The sequence below is a fragment of the Chiloscyllium plagiosum genome, unplaced genomic scaffold (genome assembly GCF_037043375.1).
Source record: "Chiloscyllium plagiosum isolate Xiang-an unplaced genomic scaffold, Cpla_swu_hap1 HiC_scaffold_47, whole genome shotgun sequence".
NCBI lineage: Eukaryota > Metazoa > Chordata > Chondrichthyes > Orectolobiformes > Hemiscylliidae > Chiloscyllium > Chiloscyllium plagiosum.
In genome coordinates, this window is record NW_028270185.1 from 5,247,433 (window position 1) to 5,273,294 (window position 25,862).

Consider the following 25,862-nt stretch of genomic DNA (forward strand, 5'->3'; position numbering starts at 1 on the left):
CCCCATTCTATAAGATCATGGCTGATCGTTATCATGGACTCAGCTCCACTTACCCGCACTCCCCTCACCATAACCCTTAATTTTACTGTTCAAAAATCTATTTTTGCCTTAAAAACATTCAGCGAGGTAGCCTTAACTCCTTCCCTGGGCAGGGAATTCCACAGATTCACAATCCTCTGGGTGAGGAAGTTCCTCTTCAGCTCAGTCCGAAACCCGCTCCCCTTTATTTTGAGGCAATGTTCCCTCGTTCCAGTTTCACCCACCAGTGAAAAAAACCTCGCTTCTTCGATCTTATCTGTTCCCTCTATAATTTTATATGTTTCTAAAATATCCACCGCACCCCCCCAACCACCATTTTTCCAAATCTGGTTAACCCATTTAGATATGTTTACACGTCCAATGTCAGATGGGAATTGTTCCTGGACATGCTAGCTCAGAGGGAGGGACACAACCACAAGGTGACAAGACACCCTGCGGTGCTTTAATCACTAGGTCAGGACTGGACAATCCCAGGGACTTCACAATCAACAAACAACGAAGCCAGAATTTTAAGGAAGAGTCAAACATCAACAAATAAGTTTAATTTCTTCTACAAATCACAATCACCATTGTCCTCACTGTATAACTTAAGGATAAATCAGCCATTAAAACCTGGCAATTTTGTTTTATATAATTTACATGTATTTACATCGAGATGAAAGTTTTAAACATCCTTCCAGACTGCTTATTACATCTTTTAGAGTCGATACATCTCATGAGATGTCCTTGCCCAGTGAACAAATGGTCACATCATTTCCTGCTATTTACAATAATTTACAGAATTAATTAGTTTCTCAACTCAAGACTGCACAGTTATCCAATGCTAGCTGGTCCAACTTGTGACATCCTTCTGAGGGGTGACCTTATAGAGGTTTATAAATTCATGAGGGGCATGGATAGGGTAAAAAGTCAAGGTCTTTTCCTCCGGGGCGAGAGAGACCACAACTAGAGGGGTTAGGTTTAAGGGAGAGGGGAAAGATTTAAAAGGGACCTAAGGGGCACATTTTTCATGCAGAGGGTGGTGTGTGTATGGAATGAGCTGCCAGAGGAAGTGGTGGAGGCTGGTACAATTACAACATTTAAAAGGCATCTGAATGGGTATATGAATAGGAAGGGTTTAGAGGGATTATGGGCCAGGTGCTGGCAAATGGGACTAGATTAATCTGGTCGGCATGAATGAGTTGGACTGAAGGGTCATTTCTGTGCTGTTTGACTCTATATTCTCACCTGGACCGTCTTTAATGGAGTTGCAATACTGACAGTGAGCACCAGGAGGGGCTGCGACCCAGGATTTGTTCTGGTGAGCATCAGAAACAAGTGCAGCACAGATCAGGCCTGTGGCGAAATTATATTTTCCCAAGCACTCAACAGGTTGAATTCCAGAGAATTAATGCAGAGTAGGACTCAATCCTGAAGATTTTCTTTAAGAGGTGGGATAACATTAATTCTCACCCCAGCCTTTCCTCCGTCTTTTTGTAGTGGCTTATCTAATTAGTTCTATGGCCCCAGAACCTTCAAAGGTTTCCTTCTCCAAGGTAGATTCCTTTCAAGGAGCTGACACAGAGGGGATGGATCGAATGGCCCCCTGCTGTTCAAATCCCTTTTGGAAGTTCCTGTTTGAACATCCCCTTGCAGACAGCGCATTCTGGACCACAATAGCACTTCTTAATTCCCCTACAATTCTTTTACTGAACATTTAAAATCCATCTCCTTTTGGTTATCAAATCTTTTGCCAGTGGCATAATACTATTTCTTCTGTAAAAGCCCTTTATCACTTTGAATGCCTCAACTGCAACTTTCCTGCTTTCCGGAGAAAATTATAGCCTGTTAGTCAATCCCCATCAAGGTAAGTAAGTGTGCAAATTCACATCCTGCCGAAGGTCTGATATGGACCAAATTACTTCAGAACGAGGTCAAAGCAGTGATTATTTCTCTTCTTTTCACTGGCTGTGACTGTCACTGGCTGGGCTCAGCATTTATTGCCCGCCCCTAGTTGCCCCTTGAGAAGGTGGGGGTGAGCTGCCTTCCTGAAGCGCTGCATCCCACCTGCTGTGGGTTGACCCACAATGCCCTTAGGGAGGGAATTCTGGGATTCTGACCCAGTGACACTGAAGGAACGGTGATATATTTCCAAGCCATGATGGTGAGGGGCTCAGGGGGGAATTTGCAGGGGGTGTGTTCCCATGTATCTACTGCCCTGTAGATGGAAGTGTTTGCAAGATGCCAAGGACATACCTTTCTAATGATCATCTGGGATGGAAGTGTTTGTGGGTTTGGAGGGTGCTGTCTAAGGACCTTTGGTGAAAGTTTGCAGTGCATGTCATAGATGGTACACCCTGCTGCGACTGAGTGTTTGTGGTGGTGCGAGTGGTTACCCTTCCTTATTTACTAAACCAATTCACTCTGTAATGTGTGACTGTTGAAGGAGAGTTAGCTAATTCAGGAACACAGGGGCCTGAAAGATCTCATTCTGGCTTTTGATTGACTGGGGACATTGCAGATGTACATCGGACGGTCGAGACTTAGATCAAAATGCAATGTTCTTCTCTTTCCCCCTTCGACTGGAAACACATTTGGATGAATAATTGGAATCTGTCGGGGGTCTCACTCGATCCCAAGACCTGGATTTCAAGCATACTCCAATTTCTCAAACGGTGCATGCTCAGTGAATGAGTCTGCACCCCCTCAGTGAATGAGTCTGCACCATTGAGATGTGTGCAACACCAAATAGCTTCCCTCGCTCAATAACCTCTTCCTTTAGCCGTTCCCCTCCGCATCCCTAACATCACCCCTTCCCAAAAACAGTGACGTCAGGGATACAGTGCTGTCTCTGATGTGGCTGGTGTAATCTTCTCCTGGATAATGAGGGACGGACAACTAAATGCTGTTCACATCCCATGGAAGAGAATGTAAACAACAATAAACTGAAGTGATGGGTGCTGTATCCTGTTTGACAGGGAAGACGACAGTATTTCTGACCCAGGATGATCCCCAAAACTTCCAACCAAAGTATTTACAGCGGGAGGTTATTTTTACACTTGCTGTCCCTCCCCACTCCCGTATCCCCAAACCTTCTGTGTCGCTGGGACCAATATTACAGAAAATCAACCCGTCAAGATTGGCTTTCTGTTTGTCAATTTGGCAAAATAACTTTCCAAAACCCAGTGCTACAAGCTCTCCCGCCCTTTCCTGGTGGATGAAGAAAGATAGAGCAAGGAAAATGGAGACTAGACAAGGCCACTATCATCACAGTCCCAGCTATCTAGGGCTGCCAACCATCTAGGGTTCACCTCGAGTCTTCAGAAATTGACAATTCATCTTCAGACTCCACCACCACTGTGACAAAACTCCAAGAGGGAAAATAAAAATTATTGCGCTGTTCTTTTGACGTGTTAATGGTTTAAATAAATATCGTGGAGAGCTGAAAATCTGACTTGTAGTTGGATTTCACAGGGTGAAGCCTGCACAAGTAGACCCTGTGAGAGTTGGCAACCCTCAATCCACCACAAACTGCTTTGAAAGGCTATTTTGGCTAAAATATTGCCCACCCCACCCCATGACGCCCACCAGGAAGGTAACAGAAGGGGTCCGTTCCTGTTGATGCTGAATGTTTGAGCACTGAGGCCCTCTCATTGGTTGACTCTCATCAATCAGGCAGTTGGTGTTTTGGCCTTACGGGTTGGACAGCTCAGATTTCAAACCGTTGAATCGGAACACGGGGTCATGACACGGCAGGTCAAAGGGCAGAGATGCTGCAGGTCTGTTGGAGGGTCGGTTTCCAGGATGACAGGCTTGCGGCCTAGTGGTGTCAGCGCATGTGACCCTCCTCCACGCTGTAAATGGACTTTTTATGGAGGGCCAGGTCGGCTTGGCAGAGTGGGACCGTCCCATCAGCCACCTGCCCCTCGAGGTCGATGTCCAGCAAGCTACGGACACAGCCGGTGTCCAGAGCGGATGGACAGGAGGTGCCGAGGCGCTCATCCCCGGAGTCGGTGTTGCTGGGGGTTTCGGTGCTGCTGCCCGGGGACGCACTGTGAGTCCTGGTGAAGGAGACAAACCGCCAAGGGTCAATCCGTGGGCGGCTGGCCGAAGGCCGGGGTCTCGGTGCAAACTCCAGGGTCTTTGGCCTCTCCAGGGCCGCGTCCCTCTCCAACGTTTTCCGCCGCAGGATCGGGGGCAGGAAGGAGTTGGGGTCTGGAAGACGTGGGATCTCAGTGGAATCCTTGGGAACACCTTGGGAGCAAAGAGAAGGAAGAAGTGAGTGGATGCAGGTCTGGACAAGAGGGGGAGGGGTGGGGGGGTGGAGTGGGGGGAGGGGTGGGGGGGTTGGAGTGGGAGGAGGGGTGGGTGGTGGAGTGGGAGGAGGAATTAGGGTGTGAGAGGAGGAGGAGGGATGGGGGGTGGAGTGAGGGGGCTAGAGTGAGAGGAGGGGTAGGGGAGTGTGGGGAGGGGTGGGGTTTGGGGAAGGGTGGAGTGAGGGGAGGGGTGGAGTGAGGGGAGGGGTGGAGTGAGGGGAGGGGTGGAGTGAGGGGAGGGGTGGAGTGAGGGGAGGGGTGGAGTGAGGGGAGGGGTGGAGGTGGGGGTGGGGTGAGAAGAGGGATGGGGAGTGAGGGGAGGGGTGGGGGAGGGGTGGGGATAGAGTGACGGGAGGGGTAGGGGTGTGAGGGGAGGGGTGGGGGTAGAGTGAGGAGAGGGGTGGGGTAGAGTGAGGGGAGGGGTACGGGAGTGAGGGGAGGGGTACGGGAATGAGAGGAGGGGTACGGGAGTGAGAGGAGGGGTACGGGAGTGAGAGGAGGGGTACGGGAGTGAGAGGAGGGGTACGGGAGTGAGGGGAGGGGTACGGGAGTGAGAGGAGGGGTACGGGAGTGAGGGGAGGGGTACGGGAGTGAGGGGAGGGGTACGGGAGTGAGGGGAGGGGTACGGGAGTGAGGGGAGGGGTGGGGTGGGGGTGGGGTGAAGGGAGGGGTGGAATGAGGTGAGGGGTGGAATGAGGTGAGGGGTGGAATGAGGTGAGGGGTGGAATGAGGTGAGGGATGAGGTGAGGGGTGGAATGAGGTGAGGGGTGGAATGAGGTGAGGGGTGGAATGGGGTGAGGGGTGGAATGGGGTGAGGGGTGGAATGGGGTGAGGGGTGGAATGGGGTGAGGGGTGGAATGGGGTGAGGGGTGGAATGGGGTGAGGGGTGGAATGGGGTGAGGGGAGGGGTGGAATGAGGTGAGGGGTGGGGGAGTGAGGGGAGTGGTGGTGGAGGGAGGGGAGGGTGGGGTGTGAGGGGAGGGGTGGGTGGAGGAGTGAGGGGAGAGGTAGGTGGGGGAGTGAGGGGAGAAGTGGTGGGGGAGTGAAGGGAGAAGTGGGTGGTGGAGTGAGGGGAGCTGTGGGTGGGGGAGTAAGAGGAGGGGTGAGAGGAGGGGTGGGGGGTTGGAGTGGGAGGAGGGGTGGGTGGTAGAGTTGGAGGAGGAATGGAGGAGTGAGGGGGGATGTGAGAGGAGGGGTAGGGGTGGGGTGAGAGATGGGGTGAGAGGAGGGGTGGGGGAGTAAGGGGAGAGGTGGGGGGTAGAGTGAGGGGAGGGGTAGGGGTGGGGGTTGGAATGAGAGCAGGGGTGGAGTGTTGGAGTGGGAGGAGGGGTGGGTGGTGGAGTGGGACAAGGAATGGGAGTGTGAGAGGGGGAAGAGGGGTGGGGGATGGGGTGAGTGGAGGGGTGGGGGAGTGAGGGGAGGGATGGGGGTAGAGTGAGGGGAGGGGTGGGGGAGTGTGGGGAGGGTGGCGTGAGAGGAGGAGTGGGGGAGTGAGGGGAGGGGTGGGTGGAGGAGTGAGGCGAGGGGTGGGTGGAGGAGTGAGGGGAGGGTTGGGGGATGGGGTGAGAAGGGGGGTTGGGGGATGGGGTGAGGAGGGGGTGGGGTGGAGTGAGGGGAGAGGCGGGGGAGTGAGGGGAGAGGCGGGGAAGTGAGGGGAGGGGTGGGGGTAGAGTGACGGGAGGGGTAGGGGTAGAGTGACGGGAGGGGTAGGGGAGTGAGGGGAGGGGTGAGGTAGAGTGAGGGGAGGTGTAGGGGAGTGAGGGGAGGTGTAGGGGAGTGAGGGGAGGGGTGGGGGAGTGAGGGGAGGGGTGGGGGAGTGAGGGGAGGGGTGGGGGAGTGAGGGGAGGGGTGGGGGAGTGAGGGGAGGGGTGGGGGAGTGAGGGGAGGGGTGGGGGAGTGAGGGGAGGGGTGGGAGAGTGAGGGGAGGGGTGGGAGAGTGAGGGGATGGGTGGGGGAGTGAGGGGATGGGTGGGGGAGTGAGGGGATGGGTGGGGGAGTGAGGGGATGGGTGGGGGAGTGACGGGATGGGTGGGGGAGTGAGGGGATGGGTGGGGGATAGAGTGAGGAGAGGGGTGGGGGATAGAGTTAGGAGAGGGGTAGGGGAGTGAGGGGAGGGCTGGGGGTGGGGTGAGAGGAGGGGTGGGGTGGTGAGGGATTGGGGTGTGTTGAGGGGTGGGGGGTAGAGTGAGGGGAGGGGTGGGGGGGTAGAGTGAGGGGAGGGGTGGGGGAGTGAGGGGAGGGATGGGGGAGTGAGGGGAGGGGTGGGGTAGTGAGGGGAGGGGTGGGGGTAGGGTGGGGTGAGAGGAGGGGTGGAGTGGTGAGGGATTGGGGTGTGTTGAGCTGTGGGGTGAGGTGAGGGGTAGGTAGGGTAGGGGCATAGGATATGGGGGTCTAGGGATCAGGGGGACAGGATGGTGGGAGGTGAACCAGACAGATCCCTTCCTCTGGTCACTGACAAGGGAGGAGGGATTGAAGACACTTAATGAAACAGTTCGAGCAGAGGTCACAAAGAATCCTCCAGCCCAGAAACAGGCCATTCAGCCCAACCAAATCAGTCCGTGATGTTTGTGCTCCACAGGAGCTCCTCCCACTTTACCTCAACCATCTTTGGGAATGTTGACACCCGGAGGCTGCGGATATTCCAATGTCAGATATATTTAAGGTTGGGATGGACGGTTTGTCTCTCAGGATATCTAGAGACTGGGGAGCAGGCAGGTGGGAGTAGTTTAGTTTGGGACTATGGTCGCCATGAACTGATTGGACCAAAGGGTTTGTTTCCATACTGTACAACTATAAACGCCAGGGACACGGAGGTGTAGAGCAGGTTGCTATTTCAATTCTGCTTCAGAGGTTTACCTGTGTCCACAAGGTTGTGTGTACTGCTGTCCGATGGACTCCTCCTGTGCGTCTGGACCTGGACCTGGGCCTGCTGTCGGATGGCACTATCTGATGGGATCCTCCTGTGCCCCCGTTTAACAGCAGAGGCTGCGCTGACATGGGTCGGGGTGAGGGACTGTTCGGGGTTCCGCTTGAAGGTTTCCACGGTCAGGTCGAGCAGGGGGTTGACGGGTGGGGCCTGGTTGGGGCTCTCAGTGCCGTCCGGTGTGGCCCAGGTACCTGCCTCGTCGCTGTCGGACTGCAGGAGCGAGCGAGTGGAGTTGCAGTCCGAGACGGAGGACAGCGAGAGCAGCGTAACGGAGGACGAGGCTTCCAGGGATGGCAGGACGGACTCCTTCCTGTGGGCCAGGCGGCTGGGGGGGCTGTCTGAGCTGCGACACCGCCCCGTGCGCTGGAAAATGCCCTCCCTCCTCTTCTCCTGTTCGTCGTGCAGCATCTGCTGACGGCCGAGGGAGACCAGGTCACAGCTCAGGGCCACTGAGCTCAGGATGTTGGCACAGCCCAGCAGCACCAGCTCGTTCCTCCTACGCTGGGGACTACGTTTGAAACTGTCAGCGCTCGGGCCGTGGGTGACCGGGGAGCTGTCATCCGTCAGGCTGGTCTCGCTGTCCTGGCAACCAAGGGTGACTGGTGACTGGCTCGGACTCTGAAACCGCCCTCCGACCGGACTCTGACCCTCTGTAAAAAGATGGAGTCGGCCTGAGATTCCAGCTCCCAGCTCCCCTTCAGCCAAACCTTCTCTCAGGGGATTCCCCGGAAAGTACATTTCTGTAGCGCCTCTCATGATCCCAAGCCAAAGGGTCCAAGGGGTTGGGGCTTCGAGTCCCACTGCAGAGCCTTGAGCACAGAGTTCAGGCTGAAACTCAAGGGCAGAGGGAGCGCCACACTGTCAGAGGGTCAGTGCTGAGGGAGCACCACACTGTCGGAGGGTCAGTGCTGAGGGAGCGCCGCACTGTCGGAGGGTCAGTGCTGAGGGAGCGCCGCACTGTCGGACGGTCAGCGCTGAGGGAGCGCCGCACTGTCAGAGGGTCAGTGCTGAGGGAGCGCCGCACTGTCGGAGGGTCAGTGCTGAGGGAGCGCCGCACTGTCGGACGGTCAGCGCTGAGGGAGCGCTGCACTGTTGAGGTGCCCTCTCCCATCTCCTGTGCCAGTGTAAGAATATCATTATTTTGAGGGAGAGCGAAGGAGGGGGTTCTCTGCAGGTTCCCGGCGCCAATATTTACCCCTGAATGAGCATCATAGGCCACCTGACCCGATGAAGGGGCAGCACTCCGATAGCTTGTGATTTCAGATAAACCTGGTGCTGTGTGACTCTGACCTCCAACATGCAACCTTGTCATTACATTGCTGTTTATGGGAGCTTGCTGTGCACTAACTGGCAATCATGGTTCCCACATTGCAACAGTCTCTACACTTTCTTAGCTTGTATCCTGGTTCAGTGAAAAGTTGTGTTTTACAAGCAGTACTGGCAGATGATACCGTACAAAATACATCAGGGTAATAGAACAGAGCAATGAATATAATGTTACAGCTGCAGAGAAGGTGGACAAAGAGGGAAATCAAGTGTAAAATTTGAGAGCTGCATTCAGTGGTGTAATAACAGCGGGGGAGAAACTGCTCTTGAATCTGTTGGTATGTGTGTTTGAGTTTCTGCATCTTTTGTCCGATGGAAGAGGTTGGAGGGTTATAACCGGGGTGGGAGGGATCTTTTGATTACGCTGACTGCCTTCCTGAGGCAGTGGGAAGACTCAGTGGAAGGTAAAGTGCTTTGGGATGTCCTGGGATTGTGAAAGGCGCTATACAAATGCAAGTTCTCAGACAGCCAGAAACAGAGAGAGTCGATATTGAGAACACCTCTCGTTCAGTTCTCCCACGAGTGCCCCAAAGCCGACCCCACTTCCCCCCCGACACCAGTACCCTGTGTCCCTTCCCCCACATCCCACCCAGCCTCCCCAGCTTCCTTGAGACCCCTCCCCATGTCCCCGAGCCCCCTCCCCTGCATCACCGAGCCCCCTCTCTGGCATCCCCAACCCCACTGCCCACGTCTCCCCCACCATCCCCCACATCCAAGTTGCACTCCCCCACCCCCCCCACCCTTCCCTGTGTCCCCAACACCCCTCCCCCAAGTCCCTAACAGCCACATTTTGAAGGTGGGAGTCCCTGACCGTTGAATGAGAAACCCTTGTTGAGTTACTTCCCCTCTCACTTCCCCGGCACAAGAACATTTTGGGGGGTGGTGGGTGGGGGAGGTTCTGCCTTCCGCGCTCCCCCCTCTCTCACCGACACTCTGAGGGAAGATGTGTACTTACCCATCTCGGTCAGACTGGCAAAGCCCATGGTGATCGGAATGTGCCGAGGGGTTTTCCCCAGACTTGGTGCACTCGAAGACCAAAACTTGCTGCCATCACCCAGACACCGCAACCTGCAGAGGCAGCAAGGAAGCTGGCTCAGGGACCCAAATAGCCATTGGGCCCATCGGACCACACTCTGTACTAGATCACCTCCAGCAGCCAACAGCAATCTAAACATTCACTTCAATGTTTACCCTCTTCCCATTCCGCCCAAACGTTTTAACTTCCAATCCAGATCAAAACCAAAGTGTTCTTTCCTCTAACTGCGGTAATTTCTGTAAACATCAAATTCTGTTTCTGTTTCATGAACTCACTTATTGTTACATATCTAATATCAGGGGACCAGAGCGTTAATCCACAGAGCCAGGTAATATTTGAACCTGGGTTCAAATCCCACCACGGCATTGAATTCAATACAAAGAAAATCTGGAATTAAGAGTCTAATAATGACTGTGAACTAACTGTCAGAAAACCCCATCTGGGTCACTAATCTCCTCGAGGGAAGGAAACTGCTATCCTTACCTGGTCTGGTCTATGTGGGACTCCAGACCCACAGCAATGGGATTGATTCTTAACTGCCTTCTGGGCAATTAGGGATGGGCAATAAATGCTGGCCCAGCCAGTGGCACCCACATCCCATGAATACATTTTAAAAAATCTAGTATCTGTGAAGGAGACTAGGGTGTAGTAGTGTCACTGAACTAGTCATCCAGGAAGACAGTGAGGACTGCAGATGCTGGAGGTCAGAGTTGAGAGTGTGTTGCTGGAAAACCACAGCAGGTCAAGCAGCATCCAAGGAGCAGGAGAATTGACGTTTCAGTCCGAAACGTCAATTTTCCTGCTCCTTGGCTGATGCCTGACCTGCTGTGCTTTTCCAGCAACATACTCTCAACACTGGTCATCCAGGAAGCCAGTCTGATGTTCTGGGAATATGGGTTTAAATATGATCACAGTTAATGGTGTAATATGAATTAAATAAAACAGCTGGCATAATGGTGTGGCTAAAAACCCATCTGGTTCAGTAATGTCCTTCAGGGAAGGAAATCTGCCATCTTTGCTGAGTCTGGTCAACATTGCTGTCGTATTTGATGTACAGTAATGTAGGATGAGCAATCAATGCTGGCCTAGCCAATGACACTCACATGGAGTCATAGAGTCATAGAGATGTACAGCATGGAAACAGACCCTTTGGTCCAACCCGTCCATGCCGACCAGATATCCCAACCCAATCTAGTCCCACCTGCCAGCACCCGGCCCATATCCCTCCAAACCCTTCCTATTCATATACCCATCCAAATGCCTCTTAAATGTTGCAATTGTACCAGCCTCCACCACTTCCTCTGGCAGTTCATTCCAAACCCGTACTACCCTCTGTGTGAAAAAAGTCATCCCTTAGGTCTCGTTTATATCTTTCCCCTCTCACCCTAAACCTATGCCCTCTAGTTCTGGATTCCCCCACCCCAGGTAAAAGGCTTTGCCTATTTATCCTATACATGCCCCTCATAATTTTGTAAACCTCTATAAGGTCACCCCTCAGCCTCCGACGCTCCAGGGAAAACAGCCCCAGCTTGTTCAGCCTCTCCCTATAGCTTAAATCCTACAACCCTGGCAACATCCTTGAAAATCTTTTCTGAACACTTTCAAGTTTCACAACACCTAACCAATGTCCTGTAAGGCGGCAACATGACCTCCCAACTCCTGTACTCAATACTCTGACCAATAAAGGAAAGCATACCAAAGGTCACCTTCACTATCCTATCTAGCTGCGACTCCACTTTCAAGGAGCTATGAACCTGCACTCCAAGGTCTCTTTTTTTCAGCAACACTCCCTAGGACCTTACCATTAAGGGTATAAGTCCTGCTAAGATTTGTTTTACCACAATGAAGCACCTCGCATTTATCTAAATTAAACTCTATCTGCCACTTCTCAGCCCATTGGCCCATCTGGTCCAGATCCTGCTGTAATCTGAGGTAACCCTCTTCCCTGTCCACTACACCTCCAATTTTGGTGTCATCTGCAAACATACTAACTGTACCTCTTATGCTCGCATCCAAATCATCTATGTATCTTAGGAATTATTTTGTTTTGAAAATGTGATGGATGCACTGGGTCCCCGCCCCCTCCAAGGGCATTGTGGGTTTAACCAAGACCTTTTCCCTGGGGTGGGGGAGTCCAGAACTAGAGGGCATAGGCTTCAGGTGAGAGGGGAAAGATTTAAGAGGGACCCGAGTGGCAACCTTTTCACACAGAGGGTGGCGTGTGTATGGAATGAGCTGCCAGAGGAAGTGGTGCACGCTGGTACAATTGCAATATTTAAAGGCATCTGGAGGGTTATATGAATAGGAAGGGGTATGGACCAAATGCTGGCAAGTGGCTCTAGGTTAATTTGGGATATCTGGCCAGCATAGACCAATTGGACCGAAGGGTTTGTTTCTTTGCTGTATATGACTCCATGATGATACAGCATAGGGCCAATTAAAGACAATTGAAAAAACAGCCCATGTGCTGGTCACAAAGAATTCTCCAGCCCTGAAACAGGCCATTCAGCCCAACCACTGGGGGACTATATTCCTTGGCGAAGGAAGATTCTCACCTGTCCTCACCACCCAGACGCTCCTTCTGCTGCGTTGAGCTGGGGCCCCAGGTCCGCCCTTTCTTCTTGTGACCCTCGAACTCTTCACGTTTGTAAACGGCACTGCGGCCCCAGGTCTGACTGCCCTCTCCAGGGGTCACTGCAGACAACAAAGATCTCAATCAGCCAAGCCGGGCAGCTCCACTCTGCCCTCTGACCAACACCAACTCACGCCCTCTTCCACACGCTCCTTTCTCTGAGGCTTCTGCCATGGCTCAGAGTGTTGTAACCACACCTCACGCTCAGAAGGTCAGGGGTTCAAGTCCCATACCAGCAACATGAGCAAAATCAAAAATCCAGGCTGACCCTCTCAGTGCTGCATTTTTGGAGGATCAGCGCTGAGGGACCGCCGCGCTGACGGAGGGTCAGCGCTGAGGGACCGCTGCGCTGATGGAGGGTCAGCGCTGAGGGACCGCCGTGCTGACGAAGGGTCAGCGCTGAGGGACCGCCGCGCTGACGGAGGGTCAGCGCTGAGGGACCGCCGCGCTGACGAAGGGTCAGCGCTGAGGGAGTGGCGCACTGTCGGAGGGTCAGTGCTGAGGGAGTGCCGCACTGTCGGAGGGTCAGTGCTGAGGGAGTGCCGCACTGTCGGAGGGTCAGTGCTGAGGGACCACCACACTGTCGGAGGGTCAGTGCTGAGGGACCGCCGCACTGTCGGAGGGTCAGTGCTGAGGGAGTGCCGCACTGTCGGAGGGTCAGTGCTGAGGGAGTGCCGCACTGTCGGAGGGTCAGTGCTGAGGGAGTGCCGCACTGTCGGAGGGTCAGTGCTGAGGGAGTGCCGCACTGTCGGAGGGTCAGTGCTGAGGGACCACCACACTGTCGGAGGGTCAGTGCTGAGGGACCGCCGCACTGTCAGAGGGTCAGTGCTAAGGGACTGCCGCACTGTCGGAGGGTCAGTGCTGAGGGACCACCACACTGTCGGAGGGTCAGTGCTGAGGGACCACCACACTGTCGGAGGGTCAGTGCTGAGGGACCACCACACTGTCGGAGGGTCAGTGCTGAGGGAGTGCCACACTGTCGGAGGGTCAGTGCTGAGGGAGTGCCGCACTGTTGGAGGGTCAGTGCTGAGGGACCACCACACTGTCGGAGGGTCAGTGCTGAGGGACCGCCGCACTGTCGGAGGGTCAGTGCTGAGGGAGTGCCGCACTGTCGGAGGATCAGTGCTGAGGGACCACCACACTGTCGGAGGGTCAGTGCTGAGGGAGTGCTGCACTGTCGGAGGGTCAGTGCTGAGGGACCGCCGCACTGTCAGAGGGTCAGTGCTGAGGGAGTGCCGCACTGTCGAAGGGTCAGTGCTGAGGGAGTGTCGCACTGTCGGAGGGTCAGTGCTGAGGGAGTGCCGCACTGTCGGAGGGTCAGTGCTGAGGGAACACTGCATTGTCGGAGGGTCAGTGCTGAGGGAGTGCTGCACTGTCGGAGGGTCAGTGCTTAGGGAGCGCCGCACTGTCGGAGGGTCAGTGTTGAGGGAGTGTCGCACTGTTGGAGGGTCAGTGCTGAGGGAGCACTGCATTGTCGAAGGGTCAGTGCTGAGGGAGCACTGCATTGTCGGAGGGTCAGTGCTGAGGGAATGCTGCACTGTCGGAGGGTCAGTGCTGAGAGAGTGCAGCACTGTCGGAGGGTCAGTGCTGAGGGAGCGCCGCACTGTCGGAGGGTCAGTGCTGAGGGAGTGCCGCACTGTCGGAGGGTCAGTGCTGAGGGAGCACTGCATTGTCGGAGGGTCAGTGCTGAGGGAGTGCTGCACTGTCGGAGGGTCAGTGCTGAGGGAGTGCAGCACTGTCGGAGGTGGTGTCTTTTCAAATGAGACATTAGACCATTGCTCTCTCTGCCATTTGAAGTGGGTGTTACAATTCCAAGGCTTCTCTATTTAAGAAGCATATCCTGCCATTTATTATATCCCAGCTGAAAATGTGTTGCTGGAAAAGCGCAGCAGGTCAGGCAGCATCCAAGGAACAGGAGAATCGACGTTTCGGGCATAAGCCCTTCTTCAGGAAAGGCGGTGGTTCCTGAAGAAGGGCTTATGCCCGAAACGTCGATTCTCCTGTTCCTTGGATGCTGCCTGACCTGCTGTGCTATTCCAGCAACACATTTCAGCTCTGATCTCCAGCATCTGCAGTCCTCACTTTCTGCTCATTTATTATCTCCCAGCCAACATCACTAAAACAAATTGTCCAGTCATTATCACACCTCAATATCTGGGAGCTTGCTGTGAGTGAATTGGCTGCAGCATTTCCTACATCATATCAGGGACCATTTTTCAGAATGGTACCGAAATGGCTGCAGAGCTCAATTCTGTTGGTAACCATGAGGGCCACAAGAGGGCAGTTTTGTTCCATTTTACACCAGTTCACTTGTGGTTCCTGCTTTATATTTCCATCAATCTCCTCGCAAAGCCCAGGCAGAGCTCCCATTGCAGACAGTAATAGATCGCCCATTGTCTACTCTAGAATGTATCCTCTGAAGAAGCAGTAGCCATAACAACCGCTCCTTCTCAAATCTCCCGCCTCTAGAATCTTCAAATGGAGATAAAACCAGCAAGTGCCAAAGTAAGACTGAAAACAGGAATTGTATTTCCTGGTTCAACCCCACTCTCGCACCACTTCCCACCTCCCCCCGCCCAACTCTGACTTTACAGCAGGCACCCCCCGACTTAGTGGGTGAATGTCTTTCTGAGGCCTGCCTCAATTAATAACACCTTAGAGATTACCTCAGGAATATGAAGAGGCTGAGAGTTTTCTAGAACATCTCGGGGTTACCACTGACCAGAAACTAAACTGGACTAATGATATAAATACAGTGGCTCCAAGAGCAGGTCAGAGGCTGGGAATCCTGCCGTGAGTAACTCACCTCCTGACTCCCCAAAGCCTGTCCACCATCTACGAGGCACAAGTTCGGAGGGTGATGGAATACTGCCCACTTGCTGTGGATGGGTGCAGCTCCAACAACACTCAAGAAACACACCATCCAGGACAAAGCAGCTCCCCCGCTCCATGTGATTGACACCAAATCCATAAATATCCACTCCCTCCACCCCTGACACTCAGTAGCAGCAGTGTGCCCCATCTACAAGATGCACTGCAGAAACTCACCAAATATCCTCAGAAAGCACCTTCCAAACCCATGACCACTTCCATCTGGAAGGACAAGAGCAGCAGATACACGGGCACACCACCCCCTGCAAGTTCCCCTCTGAGCAACACCCCAGCCTGACTGTGGAAATACATCTCCGTTCCTTCATTGTCTCTGGGTCAGAATCCTGGAATTCCCTCCCTAAGGGTAATGTGGGTCAACCCACAGCAAGTGGACTGCAGTGGTTCAAGAAGGCAGCTCACCCCCACCTTCTCAAGGGGCAACTAGGGATGGGCAATAAATGCTGGGCCCAGCCAGTGACACCCATGTTCCATGAATGCTTAAAAGGAGAGAGGACTGTGGGGTGATTTAACCTAGAATTGCAAAAGGGCTTGTTAAAATGCCTTACAGAGGGCTGAGGGAGTGGATTTAAATTTGCTTTTATAATCTACAAGTTTGAAAAGTTGGGTGTAGCTTTGACTGAAGAATCTGCTGTTCTCAGACCCACGAAAGTGCAGCCAGCCTCCATGTTACAGCTGTCACTGTGCCTGGAATTAATGCTCCCCACCAACAGAGAGATGCTGGATTCCCGGAGTAGGTGCTAGCAGTGCCGAGATACAACTTACAGCGAATGGCCCTCAGTCGGGGGATGATGATGGGGCTGCCAGGGGGGCTGGATCCATCTGTCGCCTGACCCTTCCACTTGTCCATGGTTGGTGAGGCCTGCACCGTGATCTTGTGCTCAAACCCTTTTGGACAAACAGAAACCCTCGCGTTATCTTTCAGCAGGAAGCACGTCCACAAGACCAGCAGCAACTGGAGCAGGGTTAGGCCGTCTCACTGCCCTCGTCAACCTGTTCGGAGATGTTATGACACGCCTCTGGGACAGGTGGAGCTTGTACCCGGGCCTCAGGGCTCAGGGGAAGGGACACTACCACTGTGCCACGACAGTCCTCCTAGAAGTTGGCCATTCAGCCCTTTGGGTAAGCTCCAACATTCAATAGGATCAGGGCTGATTCATTTCCTGATGAAGGGCCTTTGCCCTAAAGATCGATTTTCCTGCTCCTCGGATGCTGCCTGACCTGCTGTGCTTTTCCAGCACCACTCTAATCTAAAATCGGGGCTGATTCAGTTTTGTCCTCAGCTCCATTTTCCTGTCCTGAATCGTCTGTCCAAACATCTGTCCAACTCTACCCTTAACCATCCCCGACCATCTCTGAGGAACAGAATTCCACAGACCCGACACCCTCAGAGAGGAAATTCCTCCTTGTTTCCGGCTTAGAAGGGAGACTCCTTAATCTTAAGAAGCAGTCCCTAGTTAACAAGGGGAATACTGTGTCCAGTTCTGGTCACTCTATTATAGGAAGGATATTATTAAACAAGAAAGGCTTCAGAAGAGATTTACCAGAATGCTGCAGAGAATAGAAGGTTTGAGCTATATAGAAAGGCCAGAGTGCAGGAGGTAGAGACATGACCTTATGGGGTTTCATAAGGTCATGAGGGCAATAGATGTGGTGTCTTTTCCCTCGGGTGGGGTATTTCAAGACTAGGGGGTATATATTTTTAAGGTGAGAGGAGAAAGATTTAAAAAGTGTAGTTCAACAAAGAGACCTTGGAGTGCAGGTTCATAGCTCCTTGAAAGTGGAGTCGCAGGTAGATAGGATTGTGAAGGCGTTTGGTATGCTTTCCTTTATTGGTCAGAGTATTGAGTACAGGAGTTGGGGGGTCATGTTGTGGAAGTACAGGATATTGTGAGGCCACTCTTGGAATACTGTGTTCAATTCTGGTCTCCCTCCAATCGGAAGGATGTTAAACTTGAATGGGTTCGGAAAAGATTTATAAGGATGTTGCCAGGGTTGGAGGATTTGAGCTATAGGGAGAGGCTGACCAAGTTGGGGCTGTTTTCCCTGGAGCATCGGAGGCTGAGGGGTGACCTCATAGAGGTTTATAAAATCATGAGGGGCATGGATAGGGTAAATAGACAAAATCTTTTCCCTGGAGTGGGGGAGTCCAGAACTAGAGGGCATAGGTTTAAGGAGAGAGGGGAAAGGTATAAAAGAGACCTAAGGGGCAACTTCTTCATGCAGAGGGTGGTATGTGTATGGAATGAGCTGCCAGAGGAAGCGGTGGAGGCTGGTACAATTACAACATTTAAAAGGCATCTGGATGAGTATATGAATAGGAAGGGTTTGGAGAGATATGGGCTAAATGCTGGCAAATGGGACTAGATTGGGTGGGGATATATGGTCAGCATGAACGAGTTGGGCCAAAGGGTCTGTTTCTGTGCTGTATATCTCTAGAACTCTATGACACGAAGGGCAATTTTGTTTTTTTACACAGAGAGTGCTTCGTGTACGGAATGAACTTCCAGAGGAAGTAGTGGATGCAGGTACAGTTAAGAGACATATGGCTAAGTGCATGAATAGGAAATGTTTGGAGGGATATGGGCCAGGTACAGGCAGGTGGGAATAGTTTAGTTTGGGGATTATCGTCGGCATTGACTGGTTGGGCCTAAGGGTCTGTTTCGTGCGGTATGACTCTGACGCTGAGAGAGAAACTGGGGAACTGAAGGTGTCCTGCCCTTTGGATGGTGGTTAAAAAAAAATCCCACAGCCACCATTTCAAAGAAAGACGGGAGAACTCTCTCCTGTGTCTTGGCTAGTATTTATCCCCGGACCAACATCACTCAAAAAAGGAAGAAGGATGACATCTGGTTATGTCACGTTCCTGTTGGTGGGATCTTGCTGTGTGCTAACTGGCTGCCATGTTTCCACATTACAACAGTCACCAGGCATCAATATGAACAGGACCTCAACGGTCATCAATTGCTCTGGGGGGGGGGGGGGGGGGGGGTGGAAACGGCCATGATAGGCGCTATATTAATGCAAGTCATGCCTTTCGCACTGATGCCTCCCCCCCTCCCAGTGCAGTTACCACACGTACCGGACGGCAAGCTGATCCGGTTTCCGTCCTTTAGTTTTAATCGGCTTTTCTTGAAGTTCCCTTTGCGCTTTTTGACTTTGGGTTTCTCCTGATACAGCTGCCGCATGATGATGTTCAGTTCCCGCTCCACAATATCGATCTCCCGTTCAGCAAGCTCCTGCTCCCGCCTCCGCAGCACCTCCTCATGGTTCCTCTGCTGAATAGCAGCCCTGCTCAGCTCCTCCTCCCAGCTCCGCAACTCCTGGTACACGGGGAGAGAGAGAGCGAGAGAGAGAGAGAGAGAGAGAAAGTAGAATATTCTTTACTGTCCCATGTACTTCATCATAGCAGTGCAGAGGAAACATTTTACAATTCTGGATGTAGGTTTGCTCGCTGAGCTGGAAGGTTCATTTCCAGATGTTTTGTCACCACACTAGGTAACATCTTCAGTGGGGCTCAGGCAAAGCTTCACTCGGGGGCCCACTGAAGATGTTACCTCGTATGGTGACAAAACATCTGGAAATGAACCTTCCAGCTCAGTGAGCAAACCTGCATCCAGAACCTCAACCTGAGCTACAAATCTTCTCAAAATTCGCTAACGCTTTGACAATGTCTGCCTTTTATGGCACCATCTTAGGTACAAGTATCTGGGACAAATCTTGGATATAACAGAGGAATAAAAAGTAGTTGCATTACTTTACAGAATTTAAAAAGCAAGTCAGAAATAAGACATCGTTAAAGGATAGACATTATGGCCAGGTAAAAAAATCTCACATAAACCTGGCATCGCAGCAGCTCAGCACAGGAGTTACTGCCCGTGTCCTGACACTCCCTCCACCAGACTCCAGTCCAACAGCCATCCCCGCTCTGCTCCAAGCCCCAGTCTGATCCGCACAGCACTCAGCCGCTCCAAACGTCCAGGACTGCCTCCCCGCGCCCTTCTCCCCACGGAACTCACTCCCCGTGCCCCGCTCCGGGACTCGCTCCCCGTGCCCCGCTCCGGGACTCGCTCCCCGTGCCCCGCTCCCCGTGCCCCGCACCGGGACTCGCTCCCCGTGACCCGCTCCGGGACTCGCTCCCCGTGACCCGCTCCGGGCCTTAGACCCCACTCTGAGACTCGCTCCCCCAGCCCCGCTCTGGGACTCGCTCCCCGTGTCCCGCTCCAGGACTCGCTCCCCCCGCCCCGCTTCAGGATTCACTCGTGTCCCACTCCAGGCCTTACACCCCACTCCGGGACTCGCTCCCCCTGCCCCACTCTGGGACTCGCTCCCCCTGCCCCACTCCGGGACTCGCTCCCCGTGCCCCACTCCGGGACTCGCTCCCCCTGCCCCACTCCGGGACTCGCTCCCCCTGCCCCACTCCGGGACTCGCTCCCCCTGCCCCACTCCGGGACTCGCTCCCCCTGCCCCACTCCGGGACTCGCTCCCCCTGCCCCACTCTGGGACTCGCTCCCCCTGCCCCAGTCCGGGACTCGCTCCCCCTGCCCCACTCTGGGACTCGCTCCCCCTGCCCCACTCTGGGACTCGCTCCCCCTGCCCCACTCCGGGACTCGCTCCCCGTGCCCCACTCCGGGACTCGCTCCCCCTGCCCCACTCTGGGACTCGCTCCCCCTGCCCCACTCTGGGACTCGCTCCCCCTGCCCCAGTCCGGGACTCGCTCCCCCTGCCCCACTCCGGGACTCGCTCCCCCTGCCCCACTCCGGGACTCGCTCCCCCTGCCCCACTCTGGGACTCGCTCCCCCTGCCCCAGTCCGGGACTCGCTCCCCCTGCCCCACTCCGGGACTCGCTCCCCACTCCGGGACTCGCTCCCCCTGCCCCACTCCGGGACTCGCTCCCAGTGCCTGACGCCTCTCTGGGACCCGTCGTCCAAGAGAAGAGATGTTAGGGGAGGGGATGGGGCTGTGCTGAATCTGGGGTGGGAGTGGGGTTGCACCCTCTGTACCTGTCCGATGCTGTTAGTGCCCCTACCTCTGAGCCAAGCGGCTGGGGTTCAAGTCCCACATGCTCCATTGGTGTTTCAAAATATCACAGAGGGCCCGCTGTGGCACACTGATAGTGTCCTTAACCATGGACTAGGAGGCCCAGGATTCAATAACAATCCAGAGGGCCCACTTGTGATACAGTGGTCATGTTCCTACTCCTGGACTGAGAGGTCAGTCCCACCTGCTCTGTTGGTGTTCAATAACATCTCAGAACAGGTTGACCAGAAACTCCCAACATGAGGAGGAATGTAATACGGAGTCTGCACCTCCAGGATAGGGTGGTGATGGGAGTCTGGTTGTGATGTTATTCGGAGGGGCAGTGTGGACTCGATGGGCTGGATGGATGGAATAAGGTCCAAAACAAAGGCGTTAAATGGAGGCTGAATTAAACCTGCGCACTTCAGTGAATTTATCATTGCCGCTCTGCAACTCCGGAGCTGCTAAATTTGTTGGCAATCCCCAGTGCAATGCTGTGGTGAGTCAGTATTTATAATTGTTTGGAAGAAGAAAAATTAAAAATGCAAGGTTTCATCTCCTGAGCAGCCAACACTGGGAATTGACGCCAGTTTAGCTCAACATCTTTGAATCATAACATACTGAATCACAACAAAAACTGCTGACTCAGGTTAACGATATCATGAGGACGGAGCTAAAGGAACCCTCAGTGAGTGTCTACAAAAATGTTAAAATCTCAAATTACGTTCCAGAATTCGAGTGGTGGAGAATGGTTCAATCCATCATGGCTCCATTTAATGACCATCACTCTCCTGGATCTGCCAGTACATTAATAATCCCATTGCTTCCCCTCTCATGACATCCAGCCTGGTGATGCAATACTGGTGATAATGGATTACAGTCATAGAGTCACGCAGCATGGAAACAGACTGTTCAGTCCAACCAGTCAATGCTGACCATAGTCCCTAAACTAAACTAGTCCCCCCGCCTGCTCCTGGCCCACATCCCTCCAAACCCTTCCTATTCCTGTACTCATCCAAATGTAACTGTACCCATGTCCACCATTTCCTCTGAAAGTTCATTCCACACACACATCACCCTTTATATAAAGATCACCCTGTATATAAAACAAAAATGGCCCCTCGTGTTTTTTAAAATCTTTCTCTTCTCACCTTAACAATATGCCCCCTCATTTTAACATTCCCCACCCTAGAGAAAAGACACCTGCCATACACCTTATCGATACCGCTCATGATTTCATGAACCTCTAGAAGGTCACCGCTCAACCTTCGATGCTCCAGTGAAAAAAGTCCCAGTCTATCCAGCCTCTCCTTATAACTCAAAACTTCCATTCCTGGCAACATCCTGGTAAACATTTTCTGAACTCCCTCCTGCTTAATAATATCCTTCTGTTATGAAGATGTGGGTGTACCTCTAAGAGAGTTAAAAGCAGCAGAACTAGGGGACCCAGCACCAAATATACTCACAAATGTTAACAATGTGACACTGGGTCAAACCACTCGATTAGTTTGTTGCTTGGAGACAAAACAAACAAATTTGAAATCGGCCAATCAGTTTAAATTATACCCAAAACATATCAATCTCCAATCAAGTTTGATTTGGAGATGCAGGTGTTGGACTGGGGTGTACAAAGTTAAAAATCACACAACACCAGGTTATAGTTCAACAGGTTTTATTTGGAAGTACTAGCTTCCAGAGCGCTGCTCCTTCATCACGTGGTTGTGGAGTACACAGTGTAAGACACAGAATTTATAGCAAAAGTTTACAGCGTGATGTAACTGAATTTCTATATGCTATAAATTCTGTGTCTAACAATCTAATACTCCACAACCACCTGATTAAGGAGCAGTGCTCCAAAAGCTGGTGCTTCCAATTAAACCTGTTGGACTAGAACCTGGTGTTGTGTGATTTTTAACAATCAAGTTTGAATTGAGTATATTGACAATCTTAAAAATCAATGATACAACCTGATGCTCTGGAGTATAAGACTGGGGAAAATTGAACAGTTGAGGGGAGATCTGCCTACAATATAAGAGACTCCTTGAAAAAATCTCTCTCCTAAAAGTCCCTTTTCGATCAATAACCTGTAATGCAGAAATTCCTAACAGGGAGAAAAGATGTCACTGGGAGATCCGAAGCCAAGAACCTATAGCTGCATGGTTTTGAGATAAGAAATGTTGTTTTGTAAATTTTAATTGGGAGTTGTATTGGACTAGTAATATAGAAGGGAAGATAAAATTTAGGTTAGAGAAAGAAATTGTAAATAGTGGTTAGTTAATGATTCTCTGTTATACTTTAAGAAATAAAGTTGTTAATTTTTACTTGAATTAGTTCTTGGCCACTCGATTTTTACAGATTACTGCACGGGATAAATCTTTTCTGTGTTGCTGGTTTTAAATTAAGCAGGAGGGTTTACCCTGTGATGAACAGTTCCAAATAACAGGGTGACCATAACTGGACACAGTACTCCATAAATGGCCTTACCAACATCCTGTACCACCTCAACATGATGTCCCAACTCCTATACGCAAAGGTCTGAGCAATGAAGGCAAACGTGCTAAATGCTTTCTTAACATCCTGTCTACCGGTGATGCAAACTTCAAAGAATTATGTACCTGAGTCCCTAGGTCTGTCTGTCTACAACAATGCCCAAGAACCTACTTTTAATTGTCTAAGTCCTGACCCCTATTTGTTTTGCCATAATGCAGCACCTCGCATTTATCTAAATTAAACTCCATCTGCCACTCCTCAGCCCATTGACCCATCTGATCAAGATCACTCTGTAATAGAGTAAATCCAGGGGCCAGGGCTAATACACTGGGGTCAAGGGGCTGAAATACTGCACCAGCTGTTGGTGGTATTTAAATTCAATGAACAAATCTGGAATTGAAAGCTAGCCTCAGTGATGCTGACCATGAAACACAGGAACAGTTAGCCTGGCAGGCATGCCCTGGTATTCAACATAGTGAATGTCTTTTATTCACCCCAACCCCATAATCCTGTACTCCACTGGTAATCTATCAATCTCTGCCTTAAACATCCTCAAAGACAGCCATCTGTGGCACAGAATTTCACATCCCTCTGAGTGAAAATCTTTCTCCTCCTGTTGGACCTAAGTGCCATCCTCCTGACTTTGACATTTACCGCTCGTTCTAGGCCCCCCATTCGGGGGCCGTAATCCTACCAGCTTCCCCCCCAGTCTATCCCTTCAAGTATTTTGCAAATTTCAGTGAGATCGCCTCTCATTCTTTGAGATTAAAGGTCCAGCAACTGTGTAAGAATAAAACGATCTGTTTCATTCATGTTCTTTAGGGAAGGAAATCTGCCATCCTTACCCTGTCTGGCCTATGTGTGACTCTAGACCCCAACGTTGTGGTTGACTCTTACTTGCCCTCTGAAGTGGCCCAGGAGACCATTCAGTTCAGGGGCAATGAGGCAACAGCTGTCGGCCTTGCTGGTGACACCTATATCTCATGAAATTATAAAGAAGAGTCAATGATGACTCTTGGCGATGGACCATCATTCAGTAGTCAGGCAATCTCATGACGGAAGATGGATTTACCAACTCGATGACGTTTAGGACTGCAGATGCTGGAAGCCAGAGTCAATAGATGTGAAGCTGGAAGAGCACAGCAGGTCAGACAGCATCCGAGGAGCAGGAGAGTCAACGTTTTGGGCCAAAACCCAATGAAAGGTTTCGAGGGATAAGGGCCAAGTGCTGGCAAATGGGACTAGATTGGGCTTGAATATCTGGTCAGCATGGATGAGTTGGACTGAAGGGTCTGTTTCCATGCTGTACATCTCTATGAAGGGTCCTGGACATTCCTGCTCCTGGGTTGCTGTCTGAGCTGCTGTGCTCTTCCAGCTTCACATCTCCTGACCACGGAGTCACCGACCTTCCCTCCCTTTCTCCACCCACAGTGAAAGGACAGTAGGAAGCTCCTCCCACCTGCTCTCGCTCACCTTCTCTTTTGTACGCAGCTCGTTGAACATCTGCTGGATCTCCAGCTTCCAGTCCTCCTGGAGGGAGTGGAATGATTCCAGAGGCATCTCGAACAGGGACGATTGCTCGATTTCCACCAGCTGAGCGAGGATCGAGGTGAATGAGGGGCGGCCGTGCGCGTCTGCATTCCAACAATCTGCCACCAAGCACATCCACAGTCAGGGCCTCAACGCTCACAGGGCCACACCCGAGAAACTAGAAGCTAACCTGTTCACGCTGCAACGTTTGAGCTGCGTCGTAATCAGACTGTAGCCATGGTGCTCTTACCTTCCATCAGTTTACCAAATGGCTCGGGGCAGGTGGACGGGATCGGAAGGGTTAGTTTATTAACAGCCACTCCATAAGCGACAGCCAGCCCATCGATCTCCCGATAGGGAGCTTCCCCGGTCAGCAGCTCCCACAGCAAGACTCCAAAACTGAGGACAGAGTCAAACCAAGAATCAAAAACCCACTGGAAATCACAAAGACCCTTCCAAACCCAACAGCCTAAACCCCTCACCGGGTGCTGCATTTACTGGTCCAGCGACACAGGGGCCTGCATTTAGGTTGCACCTTCAGTGTAGGAAGACATTCCAACACAGGGATGTTCACAAACCACCCTGAGACCAAGCCCAAAGATATTAGAGCGGGTGACTGAAATCATGGCCGGTTGATAGTAGCATCACCAAGGAGAGGGAGAGCAGGTCGAGCAGTTTGGAGCGGGGAGTTCTGGAGTTTAGGGTCCGGGCTCTGAAGGCAGAGCCGGGGGGGGGGGGGGGGGGGAGGGGTTTGAGGAAAGTAAGGGGCCTCCAAAGGGCATGAGTAGCATGAGTAGAACAGCACAGAGATCTCAGAGGGTTGTGGGTCTGAAGGCGTTCAGTCAGATAGGAAGAGGCCAGATCAAGGAGGGAAATTTCACAATAGAAGTTGCCAGAGGGTCTGCTCCTTGGCCTGGCCAAACTGGCCATAAACAGGTCCAGGAAGCGGGCCGTGGAGGGGGTCGTTAGGGCCAACTGCCTGCCCCTCTTCCGTGGGTCCGTTAGAGCCCGGGTGTCTCTGGAGAAGGAGCACGCAGTCTCCACCAACCCTGGAGTTGTTCAGGGGGAGGTGGGCATCGCAGGGAGTGGAGTGCATTATTTCCCTCTCCAACTCTATTTTGATTTAATCCCTGCCCTCCCCCTTCACTGTTTGATCGCACAGCATTGCCCTTTGATGTGAAGGGCACTGCTTGTCACTGGCCACTTGGGTGTTTCCTTTCTTCCTGGTGGTGGAAATTTGAATAAAGATTTGTGCACCTTGTGTCTCTCACTGTGTCTCACACCTGCACACACACACCATGGGTGCTGGGGAAAAATAAGCACTACCGCAGTTAGGCGGTAGTGTGGGGTTGCCGGAACCTGAGCGGATGCAGTCAGTGAGCAGAGCAGGACAATGGGTGAACAGGACTGGGTGGAGAGTCAGAGTTTTTGCAAAAGCAGCAAACCTGAGGTTGAGAAAAAGACATTTTCCTGGAACACAGAACCAAAGTATTTTTTTATTCACTCATGGAATGATCTATTGGCCCATCTCCAAAAGTTAAGAGTCAACAAGAATGACTAGGGTAGGAATAGGTCCAGTCAAGGATAGCAGTGGGAAGTTGCGTGTGGAGGCTGAAGAGATTGGGGAGACACTGAATGAATACTTTTCGTCAGTATTCAATCAGGAACAGGACATTGTTG

The 25,862-nt window shown here is 52.3% G+C and overlaps 1 protein-coding gene across 1 annotated transcript in view; it reads right to left on the bottom strand.

The window, feature by feature from the left end:
* Positions 1-553: 553 nt before the first annotated feature.
* Positions 554-25,862, bottom strand: part of map3k10 (mitogen-activated protein kinase kinase kinase 10) — an 80,699-nt gene continuing 55,390 nt past the window's right edge. Inside the window, exons 3-10 of the mRNA XM_087983907.1 lie at positions 24,433-24,581; positions 24,126-24,301; positions 18,226-18,466; positions 15,909-16,031; positions 12,178-12,316; positions 9,542-9,654; positions 7,191-7,910; positions 554-4,272 (exon numbers count right to left, since the gene is read on the bottom strand). Coding sequence (XP_087840033.1) covers positions 3,848-4,272; positions 7,191-7,910; positions 9,542-9,654; positions 12,178-12,316; positions 15,909-16,031; positions 18,226-18,466; positions 24,126-24,301; positions 24,433-24,581 — 2,086 coding nt within the window. The 3' untranslated portion in view covers positions 554-3,847. The remainder of the gene's footprint in view (positions 4,273-7,190; positions 7,911-9,541; positions 9,655-12,177; positions 12,317-15,908; positions 16,032-18,225; positions 18,467-24,125; positions 24,302-24,432; positions 24,582-25,862) is intronic.